Source organism: Emys orbicularis, chromosome 1 (assembly GCF_028017835.1).
Source record: "Emys orbicularis isolate rEmyOrb1 chromosome 1, rEmyOrb1.hap1, whole genome shotgun sequence".
In the NCBI taxonomy this organism is placed as follows: domain Eukaryota; kingdom Metazoa; phylum Chordata; order Testudines; family Emydidae; genus Emys; species Emys orbicularis.
The window spans coordinates 234,089,360-234,112,116 of NC_088683.1; the positions used below are offsets into that span (position 1 = coordinate 234,089,360).

The 22,757-nt window shown below is 45.0% G+C and overlaps 1 protein-coding gene across 1 annotated transcript in view; it reads left to right on the forward strand.

Annotated features, from left to right (window-relative positions):
* The window catches only part of ARHGAP6 (Rho GTPase activating protein 6), a 510,221-nt gene that overhangs the window by 440,963 nt on the left and 46,501 nt on the right, over nt 1-22,757 (forward strand). The window contains exon 4 of the mRNA XM_065416311.1: nt 17,484-17,740. Coding sequence (XP_065272383.1) covers nt 17,484-17,740 — 257 coding nt within the window. The remainder of the gene's footprint in view (nt 1-17,483; nt 17,741-22,757) is intronic.

The following is a 22,757-nucleotide window of genomic DNA, read 5'->3' on the forward strand; positions in this document are numbered from 1 at the left end:
ATTTAGCAGTAGGGTGACCAGACAGCAAATGTGAAAAATCGGGACGGGGGGGGGGGGGGTAATAGGAGCCTATATAAGAAAAAGACCCAAAAATTGGGACTGTCCCTATAAAATCGGGACATCTGGTCACCCTATTTAGCAGAGTGGGTGATGTGGCCAAAGGAGGAGTTGGGCCACCATCGGGCTTAACCACTTTCCAACTCTGCAGGTCCTCACCATAGTTTCCCTTGTGGATTTGCTCTCCTCTCCACTGTACATGCAGCATATGAGCCACAGTGACTAAAATGTCAAGTATCAGGGGGTAGCCGTGTTAGTCTGTATCTACAAAAACAACAAGGAGTCTGGTGGCACCTTAAAGACTAACAGATTTATTTGGGCATAAGCTTTCGTGGGTAAAAACCTCACTTCTTCGGATGCACAGTGACTAAAATGTGCCTCTCGGTATTGTTCCCCTCTGTGAGGATGTGATTACACTGTGATAACTATTAATGAGCCAATCCCCCAAATAATGGTCTCTGTGTTACTTGAGTGCAGGTCACAGCTAACCTCCCTTCTTTTATGCTTCACAATGAGCAGAGTGTTATCCCCATCTCTTGCATGATGTTTTTTTAACAAGCCTTTCTACCATTTATTTTATAAAGAGAATGTCTCCCAGTACAGGGCAACCGATTCAAAACAAACACTCAGCTCTATGGACGTGGGCCATACTCACACAAAAACGGGTCATAAGCACTCACTCATTCACGGTTATTTGTCCCAAGTTCTCCTGCGACTAGTGACCCAGCCTAAGAGATTGGACTAGTAGCGCCGTTCTTCAGGTCTAGGAAGGGGGCACAGTTAGGGCAAGGAAGGAAATAACACAAGTAGAGCAATGTGTCTAGGTTTCCAGAACACCCGTTATGGGCTAGATTATGGCTGGCCTTTATGTTGGTGCAAAGAGCCTTCCCTTCCCTGGAGCATCCCCTGTGCAGGGCCTGCTGCAGTTGCAGATCCTGTGCTTTGAGGGGCCCAAGGACAGTTATCTCTGTGTTTCCCCAGGGATGAATAGTGCCTGAAAAGGGGCAGTGAATGGAAGGGAGAAGGTGGGGCCTTGCTCCCTGCCCTCGGGTACTTCTCCCTCTGCGCTAGCCCTTAGGGCAGGGCAGGCACACTGTGGGAAGCAGGCTTGGGAAGGATTGTTTTTCCAAGAGGTGCATCCTCTCCTTGATTTCTCCCAGATGGTGCATCCCTGCACTATCCTCAACAAATCGCGGTGCCCTAGAGGTACAGTCTAGCTTCATCTATCAAAGGGGCACAATAATACATATTTTACTGGGTATTGTATGATTTAATCACTGATATTTCAGGATCAGATCTAGTTCTACTCACTTAACAGCAGATTATAGCTATATCTATATCTATCTATAAAGTATATAGCTAAATATATAGATATATACTTTTATTACTTCTGCATGAGTGAAAGTATCAGTAGCCAGATAAATCCCAGTGTTTTCTAAGGTCATCACAGGCAGGAAAAGAAAACTGAATGCTCTTTAGTCAGATTTATATCAGTGTTTTGTCATTTTTGACAGCTACATCTATCATCATTTAATTAAATGGGAAAAGGCTCAAAAACTTAAGTACCTTTTTGTTTGTTTGTTTTAACTGCTTTGAGTGACTCATCACAGCAGGGTACAACAAATCTTGCCGGATGTGAAAAGCTAAACATTAGAGCAAGCACCCCACCCAAATATTGTAGTCATTGTTTTCTCTTCTCCACCTCCTTGTATTTATAGTCACTCTGGCCATCCCTCTTGTTGTCTGTGTGTGTCCCTAAGCATTTCCCAAACATTCTGTTGTGCTGCTGACAGTGAGTGCGCTCAGTTCGGGGGAGTAATAAAATGTCAGTGTTGATCTGAATGGGATGCCTGGCATGCTGACTGCTGAGATCCTGTTCCCTTACAAATTCACTTCTAATTTTGATGACAGGAGAAACAGAGCCATTCATCTGTCTCTAGACAGTGATATGGGTGTTAGTTTAAGCATCCCTTCTTTGACTGTGCACTCTTGCATTCCAGAGATAGATGCCTCCTTGAAAGGATTTCTCCTGCAAGATTTTATCAGTGAGCTGATTCTTCGCTCCCTCTCCCACAGCCTCCTCTTAAAAACATATAGTGAGGTATTTTCCTTGAACACTAACTAGAACCACATAATAAAATTCAGAAGGTACATGCATAGTGACATCATTGCGGGAGTTTAAGTCTCTGCAATATGGTACAGTATGATCGTTCTGTTTTATTTTAAATATTTTATGGTTTCAAAAAACACTAGAGATGGACCATGAAACTTTTAAACTTGATTTGTTCAGCAACTGAGAATTATCCGATTTGCCTGTGTTTCTGTGTGGAATGTAAACATTTAGGGCCCAGTTCAGCCTCCTGAACCTCAAGGAGGCTGTACCTGGTGGATTTTTTTGACCAAGGGCATTACTGGTTATTTCTAGAGAAAAAGCACTTCTGTGAATAAATATTTGATTTGTCTTTGCAGCCAGAAATTCTGGAAACATTCTTCTTCTTCCATGCTTATTTTCCACCCATTTTCTGTGAATTTAAAAGTATTTCTTACTGTTTACACTTAGGCTGCTTCAGTAATAATTCACTCTAATGTTGTCAGTATGCCTTGGCTTATTCTAAGGAGAGAAGAGTTCCATAATAAATACAAAAAGTATCTTTTTCATTATAGTATTTTTGTTTCAGGCTTTGTCAGTGCCCTATTGTGTTTTGTTTTATTAAATTTCTAAAACATGCCTCTTGTGATCTCTAAGCATCTGAGCAATTTTAAAAAACACATTATGTCACTTCTGTACTAATGTCAACTAAGAACTTAAGGGACTCTTCATTTAAAAAAATCAAAATCCTTCACACAGAAAAAGGCTCACTAAATCAAAGCATGGTGGAAGGCTGTATGATCTTAGACCAGCTAGCAAAGTTCCAGTTGCAGATCCCTCACTGAGAACACCTTGGGTGAAATCTTCACTTCACTCCATTGAAGTCAGTGGAAGTTTTGCCACTGACTTCAGTGAAGCCAGAGTTTCACCCTGCCTCCAGTCTTCAGACTCTTGAATTTAATTCTTCTTCAAGTGATCGTATATGCCCATTCCACTGTAGGTGTGTGCGCACCTCATGCACAGTTGTCAGAGATTTTTCCCTCAGCAGTATCCATCGGGGCAGCATAAATGCCCTCTGGGCCCTGGCACCATGACACATATGTAAAGGGCCGCGCTGACCCCAATCTCCCTTGGTTCCTTCCTACCACCAGTGACAGTTGTTGGAGCTCTGATCTTTGTATCTCCAAGTCTTCCCTCTTATAGTGTATAGAGTACCTGTAGAGTTAGTTTTTGATCTCGTGTAGTGTGTACATATTTAGATATAAGAATAAGTTTAGGATCTTAATTTTCTAGAGTGGTTTCCTAGTTGGATAACCAGGCTTGGTTCTGGACTAATACTCATTCTCCTGGCTTCAAAGACTGTCACTCATGTAATAAATCTATGCCAGTGAGCTGCCCACACCCCAGCTTCCTTAAGTGTCTGGCAGAGGTGCATGTGAGTGACATGTGTGACATTTGTAGGGGGTTCAAAGTCCAATTGAAAAAGAACAGGGCTGCCAGACTCAAGTACCAGCTTAAGGAGTCTGCGCTTTGCCCGCTGTTGGAACCTTCCCACTCGGAAAGGGAACCGAGCAAGTATGAGTTGGCTAAGAGTGCTCTCCCTCTTCTAACTGAGCCTAGAGGCAGATCCTCATCGCCGGTACCTAAGAAGAGACAACAGAAGTCTCCCAAAGTCTTGGTACTAGGGCCTTTGAAGTCTACAGTGAAGGCAGCGAGCGGAGGCAAGGACTTGGAGGTGTGTTCAAAGAGGAGGCATCCCCAGACACAGTCTGTAACTCAGGAGGGATTACTGACTCTGGAGCCTGAGAAAGGTCTCCTGAGCCCAATCCCTGAAGTACCAATACATTTTTTAGTATCGCAGACTCAAGAGCCCTTTCTGGTGTCCTCTACACCCAAGGCTTTCAAGGCAGCCAGATTGTTGCTTAACCTGATGGGGCCGGCTTCCCCTGCTGTTTAAGAATCTTGCTCAGTACCAAGATTGTAAGTGCACCCTCCCACGGTCGTGGCTTCAGCCCCAGAGCACCATTTGGTACCGGTGGCTTTTACAGTTGTGTCTCCTCTCTATAGGGTGCCATCTAGAGGGAAGCCAGTGATGATCTTGCCGGTCCCCCCATCTCCAGACTCTCTGCTGGTCTCCCTGGTACCAATGGGGTCAGCTCCTCTTTAGTCTGAGGAAGTGGACTCCTCATCAGACTCAGAGGTCAGATCATATGTGTCTTGACCTAAGCATGCCAGCAGCCCCAGTGGGGAGCCTGCCCACTGTGGTATCAGCCACAGCCTCATCACTCTAAGGACCAATGGCCTGCACTTAGCTGGGTCCTGCCTCCATATCAGTGGCCCTCTTGAGTCTTCTTTCCACATTCTAAAGCCTTTCCACTCCCTTCCCACCCTTCTATATCACCTAGGTGCCAGGAGCATCTGTAGCAAGGTCACTGCCTGCCCTTCCCCCATACCGGGGCCGTGCAGGGGGGACAGAGTGCTCAGGGACTCTCCTATGGAGGAATTGGAGAAGGGAGCTCCTCAACAAGCCTTAGCCTGTTCTTCTTCATCTCCTGATGAGAAGATAGTGACTGAGTCTACTAGTCCTGCTCTTGATAATTCCAGAGCTCATCAAGACTTGTTGATGAGGGTGGCTGTAGCTGGGGATGTTCAATCAGAAAAGGTACAGGAAAGATCACACAGGCTCGTGGACATTTTAGCTTGTTCAGGACATTCTAGGGTAGCTCTCCCTATTAATGGGGCTATCCTGGACTTTGTCAGGTTTTTATGGTAAACTCCATCTTCCCTACCTCCCAGTGCTAAAAGCATGGAGAGAATATACTATGTCCCTTCAGAGGGATTTGAGCGCTTCTATAACCTCCCTTCTCCAGACTCCCTGGTAGATGCTGCTGCCAATGAAAAAAGAGACAGGAACATCAGACCTCTACCTTGAAAGGGAAAGAAACACAAAAGCTAGATCTGTTTGGCAGGAAGCTTTATTCCTTACAGCTTAGGATCGTGAACCAGCAGGCTCTGCTGGGTCAATATGATTTCAGCCTTTGGGATAAATCTTGAAATTCAAAGACAAGCTTCTTGGTGAGAGTTCATTGCGATGGTGGAGGAGGGCAAATTAGTTGCCAAAACAACCTTGCTAGTGAGCCTGGTCGTGGACTGTGTGGTTCAAGTTATAGCTTCCGCCATCACTATGTGATCTTCATCTTGGCTGCAGTCGACAGATATTTCCCTGGAGGTGTAACAAAACATTCAAGACATCCCATTTGAAGGCCCCTTACTCTTTACCGATAAGACAAATAAGAGACTTCATAACCTTAAGGATTCAAGGGTGACTCTTGTGTCTCTGGGGATTTCTACACTGGCAACATAAAGAAAACCATTCCTCCCACAGCAGTCACAACTATTTAAGTGCTTCTCACTGCATACCCAAGACCTGTCCAAAAGGAGGAGCAGAAGTTACAAGAGGCACCTCCACCTCCGCACTCTTCTGCAACTGCCAGTTCAGGCAAACTGGTCCTCTAAACAATCATTTTGACCTGTTGGTTGACAGCAGTCAACCACTTACCAGACTACCATCTTTCTTCACTTCAATTTTTGCCAACCACCTATACCATTTCCTAAGTGTGTGGACCTGTATCACCACAGATCAGGGGGTCTTAAGCATGGTGAAACTGGGATACACCCTTCAATTTATTTCTATCCCCCCCTTCCCACTTCTCTTCCCTGTCCCTATTCAGGGGCCACTCTCACGAGAGTGTGCTACTTAGGAGATCCAGTCTCTTCTCCTTGTGGGGGCCATACAGGAAGTTCCCATGTCATTCAGAGGGAAAGGATTTTATTCCTGTTACTTCCTAATCCTGAAGGCAGAGGGGGATCACAGGCCTATTTTAGTTCTAAGGCAGCTAAGGAAGTTCCTAAAGAAAACAAAATTCCAGATTGCTACTCTAGCATTATCCCTTCCCTAGGTCCCAGCAACTGCTTTGCTGCTCTCAACTTAAAGGATGTTTATTTTCACCTGGCGATTCACCAGAGCCACTGAAAAATTCTCAGTTTCATGGTCAATGGATCCCACTATCAGATCACAGTACTGCCTTTCAACCTGTCAGCAGCCCTCTCGTATTCACAAAATGCATGGCTGTAGTAGCAGCTTTCTTGCAAAGGTCAGGAATCCATGTGTTTCCCTACCTGGATGACTGGCTAGTGAGAGACTGGTCCAGGTCTCAGGAACTCTCCAATATAGCCACTATTCAGTCCACTTTCAACATGCTGGGGCTCCTAATCAATACAGAGAAATCTATTCTGACACTTGTTCAAAGAACAGAATTAATTGAGGGCAGTCGTGGACTCTACAGAGACCAGGGCTTTCTTGCCGGAGCAGAGGTTCCAAACAATGTGGGTCATTGCTCAAGATGTAAAGACACACCCTGTCACTTTTGTTTTGGAATTGCCTCAAACGTCTATGGCACATGGCGGCGTGCACTTATGTGGTGCAGCATGCCAGGCTACACCTCAGAGAATTACAGGTGGCTCAGCTCAGTGTGCTCACAGGCCGATTGTTACATGGATATGGTGGTTCAAACAACTGCTCAGGTCTTGTCCTCCCTGGACTGGTGTCCTCAAAGAACCTGCAAATGTTTTGTGAGGAAGTTCTTTTTGCCCCACCACAACAGTCACCCACCTTAGTCCCAGATGTATTGGATCTAGGTTGAGGAGCTCACTTAGGTCCACTTCACACTTAGGGCCTTTGGTCTTCTCAGGATCTAAGTCTCCAAATAAATAGCAGGGAGCTTCAGGCCATCTGTTTAGCTTGTGTGGTGGTCCTCCTATCAAGGGATGGAATTCGTTGGTATGCACAGACAGCACAGCAGCCATGTTCTCTGTAAACAAACAAGGGGCCGGAGGTGGGGCATTAGTTAAAGTTATACCAAGAGGCAATCCTCCTTTGAAATTCCTGCATTGCCAGCTCTATCAACCTGACAGTTGCTTACCTTCCAGGAGTTGAAAACACTCTGGCAAATCTCCTGAGCAGGTTTGTGACGTTGTGCAGTCTACATGGTTTTATAAAAAACATGATAATAAGTGAATATAATGTAACTGGGATAGTTTTATAAAAAATTTGATAATAAGTGACTATAATGCAAATGGGATATGCTTTGTGCAAAAGGTCTCTTGTAAGGTATCATTACAAAGCCCATAATCTACTGAGTGTGATCATCCTATTTGTAGAAATGTACCACTCTTGTATCTAAAACTAGAAATATAAAATGTAACTCTGAGGGCCTATTGTAATTATGTAAAGTGTGGGCCATTAATGATGGTTTGGAATCTTGATGACTCCCATTGTCTGCAGATGGCTGTTTACCTGTGAGTCTCCCTGTATATGTGTGTGCTGGCAAGTGAGTAATGAAGTCTTGCAGTGACATGTGATCATGTCACCTGAACTGGAATCCATCTTTAACCTGGTGCTTTTCCAGTGGGGGTGGGTGGAAACCCAGAGGGACAAAGGGTTCCCGCCTTATGCAAAAGATATATAAAGGGGTGGAAGAGAACAGAGAGGGAGAGGAGCCATCATGGAGAATCCCCTAGCTAACACCTAAGCTGGAACAAGAGCTGTACCAGGGGAAAGAATTGTGCCCAGGCCTGGAAGGTGTCCAGTCTGAGAAAAACTTACTGAAGCATCTCTGAGGGTGAGATTATCTGTATTTAGTTTGATTAGACATAGATTTGCGCATTTTATTTTATTTTGCTTGGTGACTTACTTTGTTCTGTCTGTTACCACTTTGAACCACTTAAATCCTACTGTCTGTATTTAATAAAATCACTTTTTATTTAGTAATTTACTCAGAGTATGTATTAATACCTGGGGGAGCAAACAACTGTGCATATCTCTCTATCAGTGTTATAGAGGGCGAACAATTTATGAGTTTACTCTGCATAAGCTTTATGCAGGGTAAAACGGATTTATCTGGGTTTAGACCCCATTGGGAGTTGGGCATCTGAGTGCTAAAGACAAGCACACTCCTGTGAGCTGGTTTCAGGTAAACTTGCAGCTTTGGGACAAGTGATTCAGACCCTGGGCCTTTGTGTCTGGAGCCAGACGGGAGTGTCTGACTCAGCAAGACAGGGTGCTGGAGTCCTGAGCTGGCAGGGAAAACAGAAGCAGGGGTAGTCTTTGCACATTGGGTGGCAGCTCCCAAGGGGGTTTCTGTGATCCAACCCGTCACAGTGGCGTAGTCGAGCAGGATCTGTGCACAGCTGATTGCTTTGAGATACTGGTAGTGATTTTAAGTGAGTTTTAAGTGTGGTGGCTGGAGAACAGACAAAGTGGTTACTGGTTTGTTATTTTCTGTTTGCTTATTTCGGGAAAGGGAATTAGGGACAGAAAAGGAAGCAAAATAAGTAAGAATGAAAATCAAAAGAAGCTAAAACTACACAAGTTGCAAATTGCCCAGAAAGACTGAACAATGGGCGCTGGGAATGTCTCTGTTAACTAAGAAACCCCTGAGCTGAGTGCATCTCAGTTTCAGTGAACTGCAGATGGGTGTGGCCCAACCTCTGTCTGTGCTGAAGCTGACTGGAGTGTCTAACCTAGCAAGACAGGAGGGGAGGGGTGCCTGTTCTGGCAGGAGGGTGTTCTCTGTGGTATCCCAGCTCATCGAGCGATGGTCTCAAGGGAAGACAAATGGAAATTGATATACAATTTGCCTGGGAAAAGGCTGACCTGGAAAAAGAAAAGGCTGCCCACCAGCCTGGACTTAAGAAACAAAGCAATTAAGACCCAGAAGCATGACCTGGCTGTAATGGAGTGGAAGAGGTGCACAGAGACATGTATCCTGGAGCTGGAAGTTGGGGTCCTGGTGACTGCTGCGGTGGGAACAAACCCCAAGGACTCTAGCTGGAAGCAAACCCAACCTGAGTGAAAGGGGGGGGATTTTGCTGGCCAGCGAAAGGTCCCTCATAGCTGGTAGCTGTGAGCCTACAGCTGGATCAGGGTCTCTTTCCCTTTTGGGGGACACAGGAGTGTCTGCCCCATAGGGGAGCCCAAAAACGAATTTTAGGTATACTGCCTCCGCCATGGTCAGTGTCCAAGTCTCTGGCAGTAAGTTCAGGAGGAGGGTGTGACGTTGTGCAGTCTACATGGTTTTATAAAAACATGATAATAAGTGAATATAATGTAACTGGGATAGTTTTATAAAAAAATTGATAATAAGTGACTATAATGCAAATGGGATATGCTTTGTGCAAAAGGTCTCTTGTAAGGTATCATTACAAAGCTCATAATCTACTGAGTGTGATCATCCTATTTGTATAAATGTACCACTCTTGTATCTAAAACTAGAAATATAAAATGTAACTCTGAGGGCCTATTGTAATTATGTAAAGTGTGGGCCATTAATGATGGTTTGGAATCTTGATGACTCCCATTGTCTGCAGATGGCTGTTTACCTGTGAGTCTCCCTGTATATGTGTGTGCTGGCAAGTGAGTAATGAAGTCTTGCAGTGACATGTGATCATGTCACCTGAATTGGAATCCATCTTTAACCTGGTGCTTTTCCAGTGGGGGTGGGTGGAAACCCAGAGGGACAAAGGGTTCCCGCCTTATGCAAAAGATATATAAAGGGGTGGAAGAGAACAGAGAGGGAGAGGAGCCATCATGGAGAATCCCTTAGCTAACACCTAAGCTGGAACAAGAGCTGTACCAGGGGAAAGAATTGTGCCCAGGCCTGGAAGGTGTCCAGTCTGAGAAAAACTTACTGAAGCATCTCTGAGGGTGAGATTATCTGTATTTAGTTTGATTAGACATAGATTTGCGCATTTTATTTTATTTTGCTTGGTGACTTACTTTGTTCTGTCTGTTACCACTTTGAACCACTTAAATCCTACTGTCTGTATTTAATAAAATCACTTTTTATTTAGTAATTTACTCAGAGTATGTATTAATACCTGGGGGAGCAAACAACTGTGCATATCTCTCTATCAGTGTTATAGAGGGCGAACAATTTATGAGTTTACTCTGCATAAGCTTTATGCAGGGTAAAACGGATTTATCTGGGTTTAGACCCCATTGGGAGTTGGGCATCTGAGTGCTAAAGACAAGCACACTCCTGTGAGCTGGTTTCAGGTAAACTTGCAGCTTTGGGACAAGTGATTCAGACCCTGGGCCTTTGTGTCTGGAGCCAGACGGGAGTGTCTGGTTCAGCAAGACAGGGTGCTGGAGTCCTGAGCTGGCAGGGAAAACAGAAGCAGGGGTAGTCTTTGCACATTGGGTGGCAGCTCCCAAGGGGGTTTCTGTGATCCAACCCGTCACAAGGTTGTTGCAGGTCACCCCAAGTGGTCTCTTCAACCAGATGTGACCAGGTCCATTTTAAAGCTGTGGGGAACTCCCCAGGTAGACCTATTTGCAACAAAAGAAAAAAAAAAAGTCATCTATTTTATTCCTGAGCAGGTCACAGTCCAGTTTCACTGACAGATACCTTCCTGCTATCCTGGTCAAAAGGTCTGCTGTATGCTTTCTTGCAAGTTCTGCTCCTGCTCAAAGTGTTGTCCAAGGTCAAGCAAGATTCTGCTTTCCTTATTCTGATAGTCCCTGCATGAATCTGTCAATGTTTGTTTTCGACTCTGCTAGCACTATTGGGCAGACCTCTGCTGTCGCTCCTCAGAGATGCAGATGTGATCTCCCAAGACCAGGGCCGCTTCCTTCATCCTAACCTTAAGGCCCTCCATCTGACAGTGTGGATGCTTCAAGGCTGACAACCTCAGAATGAGTTTGCTCTAGAGTCTCAGGGGGTGCAGGAAGTTCTGCTAAATAGCAGGAAGCCTTAACTTGGTCTACTTACCTTGCTAAATGGAAGAGCTTCTCCATTTGGTCCATACAAAGAGGGCCCTCCCAGCTATGGCTCTGATTTACCATATCTTGGACTATCTTTGTTTCTGAAACAACAAGGGTTAGCTCTTAGTTCCCTCAGAGTCCATTTGCAGCTATCTCAGCTTTCCACCCTCCCATAGATAACCAGTCAGTTTTTTCAAATCCTGTGTCCATCAGATTTCTAAACAGAGTCTCTGTCTCCTTAGATATGATAATACAATAATGCTTTAATTCAACATTCAGGGAGTACACTTTTTTTTTTCCAATCCCTTGTTAATCTCAGTGAAAATGCTAAGACTTACAAAGGTGTTCTACAAAATACAGCTGGGCATTTGGTCCCAATAGGAAGTCTGGTAGAAGCAGGGTATTTCTAAAAAGTGTGACAGAAAATGCGTTTATAGGAATTTCTGCTTGTCCTTTGTTTTTAAAGCTGGAATAGCTTCCTCTGCATCCCTGTTTGTGTTGTCTGTGTGCCAAATTCATCTCTGATATATGTGGGTTCAAAGCCAATGACTTTAGTGGAGTTGCACCCATTTTCACCAGGGATGAATTGGTCTCAAAGACTTAATACACATTTTACTCTCCGTTTAGTTGCACAGCGGTGGTATTTTACGTAACTTAAGAAACTGAACTGAACCAATAGCTCTAATAGACAAATGAACTGACTCCATTAATCTCACATGGCTCATAGCTCTAAAGCTTAATAATGACACTTTAAATGACAACGTTATTAACCAATTCACTGCTGATCATTTTAGCTGAAACATCTTAGGCACCTTTGAAAATTTCATGCTAAGGGCCTGGTCTATGCCATTTTTCTACCAGTATGACTATGTTGGTTAGGGGGGATGATATTTTCCCCTCACACACTGCAAAGGCAGTTATGTTGGTATAAAGGTGCCTTATACTAGTATCGCTTATTCCTCTTTCCATATAGAAATAGCTACAGCAACATAGGCCTGGTCTACACTACGAGTTTAGGTCGACTTTAGCCGCGTTAATTCAAATTTAGCCTGGACACGTTCACACGACGAAGCCCTTTCTTTCGACTTAAAGGGCCCTTTAAACCAGTTTCTTTACACCACCTCCGATGAGGGGATTAGCGATAAAATCGGCCTTAGGGGGTCGGAATTGGGTTAGTGTGGACGGAATTCGACGTTATTGGCCTCCGGGAGCTATCCCACAGTGCTTCATTGTGACCGCTCTGGACAGCACTCTCAACTCAGATGCACTGGCCAGGTAGACAGGAAAAGCCCCGCGAACGTTTGAATTTCATTTCCTGTTTGCTCAGCGTGGAGAGCACAGGTGACCACGCAGAGCTCATCAGCACAGGTAACCGTGATGGAGTCCCAGGATCGCAAAAGAGCTCCAGCCTGGACCGAACGGGAGGTACGGGATCTGCTCGCCATATGGGGAGATGAATCTGTGCTGGCCGAACTCCGAAGCAGTAAACGAAATGGCAAAATATTAGAAAAGGTCTCCAAGGCCATGAAGGACAGAGGCCATAACAGGGACGCACAGCAGTGCCGCGTGAAAATTAAGGAGCTAAGGCAAGCCTACCACAAAGCCAGAGAAGCAAACGGAAGGTCCGGGGCTGAGCCGCAAACATGCCGCTTCTACGCGGAGCTGCATGCCATTCTAGGGGGTGCAGCCACCACTACCCCAACCGTGTGCTATGAGTCCCTCACTGGAGAAACACACAGGGAAGCGGGTTCGGGGGACGAGGAAGATGAGGATGGAGATAATATAGATAGCTCACAGCAGCAAGGAAGCGGAGAAACCGGTTTCCCCAACAGCCAGGATATGTTTATCACCCTGGACCTGGAACCAGTAACCCCCAAACTCACCCAAGACCCTGTGGGCACACAGGGGACCTCTGGTGAGTGTACCTTTGTAAATATTACACATGGTTTAAAAGCAAGCGTGTTTAATGATGAATGATTAATTTGCCCTGGCAATCGCGGCCAGTACAGCTACTGGAAAAGTCTGTTAACGTGTATGGGGATGGAGCGGAAATCCTCCAGGGACATCTCCAGAAAGCTCTCCTTCATGTACTCCCAAAGCCTTTGCAAAAGGTTTCTGGGGAGGGCTGCCTTATCCCGTCCGCCATGGTAGGACACTTTACCACGCCAGGCCAGTAGCACATAGTCTGGAATCATTGCATAACAAAGCATGGCAGCGTATGGTCCCGGTGTTTGCTGGCATGCAGACAACATCCATTCCTTATCGCTCTTTGTTATCCTCAGGAGAGTGATATCATTCACGGTCACCTGGTTGAAATGGCGCAATTTTATTAAGGGGACATTCAGAGGTGCCCCTTCCTGCTCTGCTGAACAGAAATATTCCCCGCTGTTAACCACGCGGTGGGGGGGAGGGGTGAAGTGACCATCCCAGAGAATTGGGTGTGTGGGGGAGGGGAGTTAGTTGGGTTTGTGCTGCACGTTAACCCTGAAACCGCAGCCCCTCCTTTTACATTGCAAACCCATTTTAAATGGCCAACCCAACGGGTGCTTGGTATGGTTAATGAGAGCAGTACTGTTTTAAACCATCCCCACATGTTAACAAGGTTAAAAAAGCCAAAAGACTGTGTCTTACCATGGCTGCCTGCAACCTGAAATCTGTGGCCTGGCACTGCGTGAGTGATCTCTCACACCAAACCTGCAGGCTCTCAATATAAGAGGAAAAATGCGACCTTGTAACGAAAGCACATGTGCTGTGTGATGTGAACAGCAAAATCTAACGTGAAAGAGTGTACCCATTGTTCTCTAAAATGTATCTTTTTTAACCACCTCTCCCTTCTCCTCCACCAGCTGCAAATGTTTCTCCTTCACAGAGGCTAGTGAATATTCGAAAGCGGAAGCGAAGGACGCGTGATGAAATGTTTACTGAACTACAGACTGCCTCCCACGCTGACAGAGCACAGCAGAATGCGTGGAGGCAGTCAATTACTGATTTTAGAAAAGCCCAATATGAGCGAGAGGAGAGGTGGCATGCTGAATCGCGGGCTGAAGAGGAGAAGTTGCGTGCTGAATCGCGGGCTGAAGAGGAGAGGTGGCGTCAGCTTGCACACAGAAGGCAAGAGTCGATGCTCCGGCTGCTGGAGCATCAAACTGATATGCTCCTGCGTATGGTTGAGCTGCAGGAAAGGCAGCAGGAGCAGAGACCGCCGCTACAGCCCCTGTGTAACCAACAGCCCTCCTCCCCAAGTCCCATTGCCTCCTCACCCAGACGCCCAAGAACACGGTGGGGGGGCCTCCGGCCACCCAGTCACTCCACCCTAGATGATTTCCCGAGCAATAAGTGTTAAAGTTTTAAAGTTTTAAACTGCAGTGTGTCCTTTTCCTTCCCTCCTCCCCCACCCATCCCGGGCTACCTTTGCAATTATCCCCCTAGTTGTGTGCTGAATTAATAAAGAATGCATGAATGTGAAGTAACAATGACTTTATTGCCTCTGCAAGTGGTGCTTGAAGGGGGGGAGGGTAGGGGAGGGTGGGGTGGTTGGTTTACAGGGAAGTAGAGTTAACCGGGTGGGGGGGGGGGGGCGGAGATTTCATCAAGGAGAAACAAACAGAAGTTTCACACCGTAGCCTGGCCAGTCACAAAACTAGTTTTCAAAGCTTCTCTGATGCGCACCGCGCCCTGCTGTGCTGCTCTAACCGACCTGGTGTCTGGCTGCGCGTAATCAGCGGCCAGGCGATTTGCCTCTACCTCCCACCCCGCCATAAATGTCTCCCCCTTACTCTCACAGATATTGTGGAGCGCACAGCAAGCAGCAATAACAATGGGGATATTCTTTTCGCTAAGGTCTGAGCGAGTCAGAAAGCTGCGCCAGCGCGCTTTTAAACGCCCAAATGCACATTCCACCACCATTCTGCACTTGCTCAGCCTGTAGTTGAACAGGTCCTGACTCCTGTCCAGGCTGCCTGTGTACAGCTTCATGAGCCATGGCATTAAGGGGTAGGCTGGGTCCCCAAGGATCACGATAGGCATTTCAACATCCCCAACGGTTATTTTCTGGTCCGGGAAGAAAGTCCCTTCCTCCAGCTTTCGAAACAGAACAGAGTGCCTGAAGACGCGAGCATCATGTACCCTTCCCGGCCAGCCCACGTTGATGTCGGTGAAACGTCCCTTGTGATCCATCAGGGCTTGCAGCAGCATTGAGAAGTACCCCTTGCGGTTTATGTACTCAGTGGCTTGGTGCTCCGGTGCCAAGATAGGGATATGGGTTCCATCTATCGCCCCACCACAGTTTGGGAATCCCATTGCAGCAAAGCCATCCACTATGTCCTGCACGTTTCCCAGAGTCACTACCCTTGATATCACCAGGTCTCTCATTGCCCTGGCAACTTGGATCACAGCAGCCCCCACAGTAGATTTGCCCACTCCAAATTGATTCCCGACTGACCGGTAGCTGTCTGGCGTTGCAAGCTTCCGCAGGGCTATCGCCACTCGCTTCTCAACTGTGAGGGCTGCTCTCATCCTGGTATTCTGGCGCTTCAGGGCAGGGGAAAGCAAGTCACAAAGTTCCATGAAAGTGCCCTTACGCATGCGAAAGTTTCGCAGCCACTGGGAATCGTCCCACACCTGCAGCACGATGCGGTCCCACCAGTCTGTGCTTGTTTCCCGGGCCCAGAATCGGCGTTCCACGGCATGAACCTGCCCCAGGAACACCATGATTTCCACATTGCTGGGGCCTGTGCCTTGTGAGAGGTCTAGGTCCATGTCCATTTCCTCATCACTCTCGTCGCCGCGCTGCAATCGCCTCCTCCTCGGCTGGTCCTGGTTTTGCTTTGGCATGTCCTGGCTCTGCATATACTCCAGGACAATGCGCGTGGTGTTCATAGTGCTCATAATTGCCGCGGTGATCTGAGCGGGCTCCATGATCCCAGTGCTAGCTATGGCGTCTGGTCTGAAAAAAGGCGCGAAACTAGTATCTGAAGGACCAGGGGAAGGAGGGAGGGAGGGGCGAGTGACGACATGGCGTACAGGTACAGGGAATTAAAATCAAGAAAGGTGGCTGTGCATCAGGGAGAAATACAAACAACTGTCACACAGAATGCCCCCCCCCCCCCAGAGATTGAACTCCTAAGCCTGGGTTTAGCGGGCCATTGATTTGACGGAGGGAGGGGGAAAGGAAATGAATACAGAACAAATCTATTTTTTACATCTTAAGACGACGGTGCAGCATGACTGATAGCCCTCGGCATTTTCTGGGTGCTTGGCAGCAAATACTGGGCGCTTGGCAGTATGATGATGATGGATACCAGTCATAATATACTATTTACTGCCAAAAGGCAAGGGGTTGCTGCTGTGTAGCAATGTAGCCCCACGTGTGCCAGCCACATGTCTGCCAGCACCCAGATCGCCCTCGGCCTCTTCTGGGTGCTTAGCAGACAATACTTGGCAGAAAATAGTATACTACGACTGATAGCCATCATTGTCCGACGAGGACGGTTACCAGTCGTAATAAACCATCTACTGCCAAAAGGCAAAAGGTAAGGGGCTGGTGCAATGCAGCCCTACGGCTGCCAGCCCCACAGCTACCAGCATCCCGATCGCCGATGAAGGCTACCAGTCATGCTGCACCGTCTACCGCCAAAAGGCAGTTAGCTGCTGCTGCTGTGTAGCAATGCAGTCCCACGTCTGCCGGCACCCGGATGACATATGGTGACGGTGAGCTGAGCTGAGCGGGCTCCATGCTTGCCGTGGTATGTTGTCTGCACAGGTAACCCAGGTAAAAAGGCGCGAATCTATTGTCTGCCGTTGCTGTGACGGAGGGGGGGGGGCCTGACGCAATGTACCCAGAACCCCCCGCGGCACTGTTTTGCATCATTCGGGCATTGCGATCTCAACCCATAATTCCAATGGGCGCCGGAGACTGCGGGAACTGTGGGATAGCTACCCATAGTGCAATGCGCCGGAAGTCGACGCTAGCCTCGGTACTGTGGACGCGGTCCGCCGACTTCATGCACTTAGAGCATTTTATGTGGGGACACACACAATCGGCTGCATACAACCGATTTCTATAAAACCGGCTTCTATAAATTCGACCTAATTTTGTAGTGTAGACATACCCATAAAGTACCATTATACTAGTATAACTGCGCCCACATCATGGGGGTCAGACTGCTTTATCTATACCAGCATAGTTAAGTCTATACAACTTTTGTGTATAGACTAGGCTGAAATGATTTTTCCAAGGTCACCTAGGCAGCATGTGACAGAGCTGGGAACAGAATCCAGATTCCCAGCAAGCCTATTATAGTGCCTTAACCACAGACTATGCTTCCTCTTCACTGTGCTGCTAGTATATAGTTATCTGGGAGTTATTACTGAGAGGGAGCTGTTACCGTAATGAGATTGTTATATAGTTGAAAATTGTCAAAGACATCAAGAGTCTTGGGATGATCACTATTTTTACAAGTTGGCATAAAGTGAAACAAATTTAACAAATAAATAATTCTATTCTTGTTGCAGAATTCGTACCGCAGGCTTTTGGAATGCCCTTGTCCCAAGTAATTGCTAATGACCGGGCCTACAAACTCAAGCAGGATTCTCAGAGAGAAGAGCAGAAAGATGTGTCAGACTTTGTAGCCTCTCTCTTACCATTTGGAACTAAAAGACAGAACAAAGAACTCTCAAGCAGTAACTCATCTCTTAGCTCGACCTCGGAAACACCAAATGAATCCACTTCCCCTAATACACCAGAGCCAGCACCACGTGCCAGGAGAAGGGTAAGTTTACCCATAACAGCTTAATGCACACTGGGGAACCTGCTGTAGCCTCAGGCTCTGGTCAGCACCAAAAATTAAACTTGTGCCTGATGGTATCTGACCACAGTTAAATAAAGCTGGTTGTGGTTCGAGCCATCCCTGTTTAATGGAGGAAGTTGTAATCTTAATAGTCAGCCTTCTTTCCCAACTGGGAACAAGATAGGAGAGAACAAGATGGACACTGCATGATTATTACAACACCATAAGGGATATGAGGCTTTCAGTTTTCCTCCACTTTGGTTCGAATTGGCCTGTCCAGTTCTGCAGCCTCTGACCTTGTGTATTTTTTTTCAACTGGTGATGGTAGATGGACTACACATGTGTGACTGATGTTCATAGGTATTCATATTCTAATTTAGAGTCCAAAAAAACAGAAATTAATGAATCTAATTATTAGCATCCACTAGTAAAAATAATTATGGCCTGATTTAGATGTCACGTACCTCAGAGTAAATCAGGAGCAATTCTATTAAAGTTAGTGAAAATAACAGTAGGTTAAACCATGTGTGAGATCCAAATCAGGCCCTTGGTGGCAAATCAGGCCCCTGCCTCAGCTCGTGGAGGGCTCCCTTGGCAGCAGAACCAGTGTGGTTCTGTGGCATGAGGTGGGGGCAGGAGTCTAGGGTCAGCACAGGTGTCTGCAATCACCATGCTATGCAGAAGACGATGTTTGCAAAGGAAGATTCCTCCCTCTACTGCTCACATCTGTGTAATGCCCAGCCCAGCTCCTCAGGCCATGTGCTAGTCAGAGAATTTGAGCACTGGGACCTGACCCAACTAGTGCTGATGTCAGTGGGAGTCAGATCTAGTCATTAATGCCTAAATTGAAATAGAATGTTGTTCCTGCATATGATATGGATATCTGATAAGCCTCTTATTTGCGGGGTTTCATCCCTCGGGCTTTATAGCTTGATGCCGTGCTCTGAACTGATGCAACATTGCAGTAAAGTAAATAATGTCACAATTTGAGCTCTTTACAAAAAAACCCAGAAGGTACTGTAACAAGCTGTCATAAATGCTACTCACGTTGCCTTTTTATGTGGAAAAATGGGGAGAAAAATTAAACCCTGCTAACTAATCTAAGTGTTGGAGAAACCAGAGGAGCTAAGGAAAAAAGAAATGTCCCCATGGAATCCTCAGCGGCCTTCACTCTTCTCCACCTCCCCCCACATCAAAGCTTTTTAGGGGAAGTACTGTGTGGGATTCTGTAAAGTATAGGGTTAACAAAATAAAAATGGATTTTATGCAGTATTCGATACAGTGTATCCCAAATTACAACAAGCAGTAAGTTAGATTCCAGTAGTACAAAACAATTACAGTAAATGGGACAGTAATTCAGTAGTATGTTATATTCAGCCATAGATATTGGAATCTGTGTTAGTGAGAGAGAGAATTATTGATCAGGAGATGGGAGCCATTCCCTACTCCTTTTCAAAAAGTGCTGTGAGATATTTAATTTTCACTTGGACAGCCATCAGGCATGAGCAGAAGAAACCTAAGTTTAATTTTTCATCTAAAAGATGTCTCTCTCCCCGCATCCCCCGTGCTAAGTTCCTAGCATTCTGTGTTTTTGACACCTTGTTGGCATGAACAAGAGAGATGGCAGCCAGTACTTCAGCTTGCAGTGTGTTGTGGCTGAAGTTTCAATACACAGTCATGGCGATGTAATGTCATACGGTTCACTTCAGAGATAAATAAAAGTGTAGCCGAAGGTTAGCAGTTGAAGTAGAAGCAGCCCTAATTTTCTAATTAGAATGTGTTTAAATTATTAACTATAACAACCTCACATTTTCACTTCTGTCTTTAATTTCTACATTTTATTAAGTCAGTCTAGTCCATTCCCCAGCCGTTATTGGAGTGTTCTTTACAGAATAGGTTTCAGAGTGGTAGCCATGTTAGTCTGTATCAGCAAAAACAACGAGGAGTCCGTGTGCCACCTTAGAGACTAAAAATTTATTTGGGCATAAGCTAGGTTGCATCTGATGAAGTGGGTTTTAGCCCATGAAAGCTTATGCCCAAATAAATTTGTTAGTCTCTAAGGTGCCACAAGGACTCCTCGTTGTCCTTACAGGATATTCTCCAGTGCTTTTTCTAACCTACTTTTAAATGTTGCAACTGATGCGGCTACCACCTCTTCCTGTGGGAGACTATTCCACAGTCAGGCCTTTCGCTATCGGATAGTTTTTCCTAATATTCAGTCTAGATATCCCCTCTCAGTTTTATCTCATTACCTCTACCTCTACCATAAATAATTCCTTTCCCTTTGTTGTTAACAGTCTACAGATATTTGAAGTTGGCTATTGTGTCCTCTCTGTCACTGCTTAGTGAAAATGAAAAAGATACTATCAAGAAACCTATGAAGTATTTGGGGAGGTTTTTTTGTGTGAAGTTGCTGAGATTGTACTCTTGTTACCATATTTCAGATTGTGTTCTAAAGACACTGCATTATGTTGTCTCTTCTTCATTCAATCTCCTTTAAAATGGGATAGATTGATTTATATATTGGATTTTAGCCAAGTCCTGTATTCGTTTCCAAATATCTATTTATATTGCAGACATATTTTAAATATTGTTAAGTGTTTTTGCTTTCTTGAGATTTGGTAGTAGCCTACCACTCCCCTTCTCCGGTCATTCCTAGAAACACATATTGTATTTTACTTCTGGCAGGAGACTCCCGGGGCCTTCAGAAAAGTATGGTATAGTTTTCATACTGCACCCCCAACTTCAGATTTTGAAATACATGCTCCGATGCACAAGTAAACTTGCAGGGGTGTTCTTGTCCTATTACTCCCACACTCTTTCTCCTGGAAGATATTTTACCAACATCACAGATGAAAAGAGAAAGCATTGGAAACTGTTCCGTTCCATAATACCGACTCTGGGTACTCTGCCTCTTACATTTTACCTACTGGGCAATGTATTCTGGGAGTCCCAAAGTTTCTTTTCCCATTAAATATATCAAAGTAAATGGTCAAATGTGTATTGAAGGTAAAAGCAGCAGTGCAATCCTGTCAATACCACCTGCTAATGTGCTTCAACCCTGAACTGGAGGGAGTCTTGCAAGGAATGAGCGGGTGATTAATTTTACATAGTCAATCCTTGGCCTCTCAGCTCAGGCTCCGTGCCAGTTGTGGTGGCGATGGGGCATGGACATTAGTCAGGACTCTAACTGAGACCACCTTTGTTGCTTTTTCTTCGTAGGAACTTTGCGATGGACCAAAAGGGCTATTGTCATTAGGTGGTGCAACTACATTGCCTTCAATAGATTTTCACCTGCTTATGCCAGGGATGATTCTGGCCCTATGTTAATATATTGTCTATGCCAAAATGCACTCTTAAATAGTGTGAGCACAGTCCCATCTCTTTTATTAACCAAGTTGTGTAAGGGGAATAAACTTTCTCCTGAGATGGCAGTGTCAAGTAGTATTTCTGGATCTGCAGTAGTGACTGTGGGTGGGGTTTTTCAATAGCTCTCAGCATTAACTGAAATATGCGCCCATTGCTGTCCATGGGAATTCCTTTATGCCCTTCAATAGGAGCAGAGTTAAGCCAAATTGGAATGTTTTGAAAATCTCATCCTACATTGTTTAAAAGAAGATCTCCACTGTAAGCCCAATTTTGACACCCCCCCCGGGTCCAAAATCCTCAAAAAAAGTAATTTCTACATGCAGTTTACGTATGTGGTCAGTAGCCAATGAACCTTGTGTGTGTGTGCACGCGCGTGCGCGCTTTGGGAGGAATTGAGGGGAGTCAGACAAAGCATTTTGAGAGAATGAAACTGAAAATTGAGGTGAAGTTGACTTTGTGAAAGGTCTTGTCATTATTTTTGTAAAACTGAATCTCAAAAAAGAATTGGTCTAGCAACTTCGAGCTTGTTTTATTCATAAGTCTTCCATGAGATCTGGGAAACAGGACTATTTCTGATAAGGTCATATGCTTATTTTAGATGTTATAACTGAAAGATTTTAATTTTCAGTCAGATCCCAGTGGACTTTATAAGTTTGTCCAAGGGCTAGAAATATTTATAAAGTTCAGTCGTGGGCTGATAGAGAATTGTACCAGCAGAATTAGTAACTTCTGTCATCTGAACTGCTGAGGTTCTATGGGCTTACATATTCCACCAACGCAGGTTGTGGAATTTGTATACTCAGTCAGCAGAACATCTTGCATTTAAAGAGGTTACCAGGGTTTCCAGCAGAGTATTGGATTTGAATTCTACAGTGGCTTATGTTCCATAGAACAACATGTACTGAATTCCTTCACATCACATCTTTAGTTATAAATTTACAGTAGATGTTTACAGTAGATGTTTTTATATCAAGGTTTTTAAAATAATCTATAAATAAAAAAGGAAATTACTATGCCAACCTTCATTAAGAAACAGTTTAGATTGCAAATAAATGTCAATGGAATTAAAACACTTACTAAAAAAAAATCTTTTTAATTTAATTGTGATCGACAAGCTTAACTGTATCCCCAAAAGATTTTTGCCTAGGAATTTAAACAGGATGAGTCTATCGAATGTAATAATGTCATAGGAATATTAGAGAGGCAAAGTGGGTGAGGTAATATCTTTTGTTGAACCAACATTGAGTAAAAGATATTACCTCACCCACCTTGTCTCTCTAATGTCCTGGGACCAACGTGGCTCCAGCAACACTGGATAGGGATATTAATCATTTTTGTATTTGAGAATAGCTGACCTTCATTTTTAGGTGTCAAATTTTGGAAGTGTTTTACCTCTTAAGCCTTTTTCAATGCATGGGAGGTTGTGCCTTCCTCTAGCTCAAAAATGTATGTATTTAAAGATTTTATTAAAATGTTAAATGTTTTAAAAATATTTAGAATAGAAAAGACAGAATTGTCAAAAAAGAGCTCCAAATAGAGCCTATCCCTGGTCCTTCACAACTCAAAAGTAAAAATACATTGCTGGATCATGAAGAGTTATCTGAAATACTGTAGATGTGTCTATGCATAT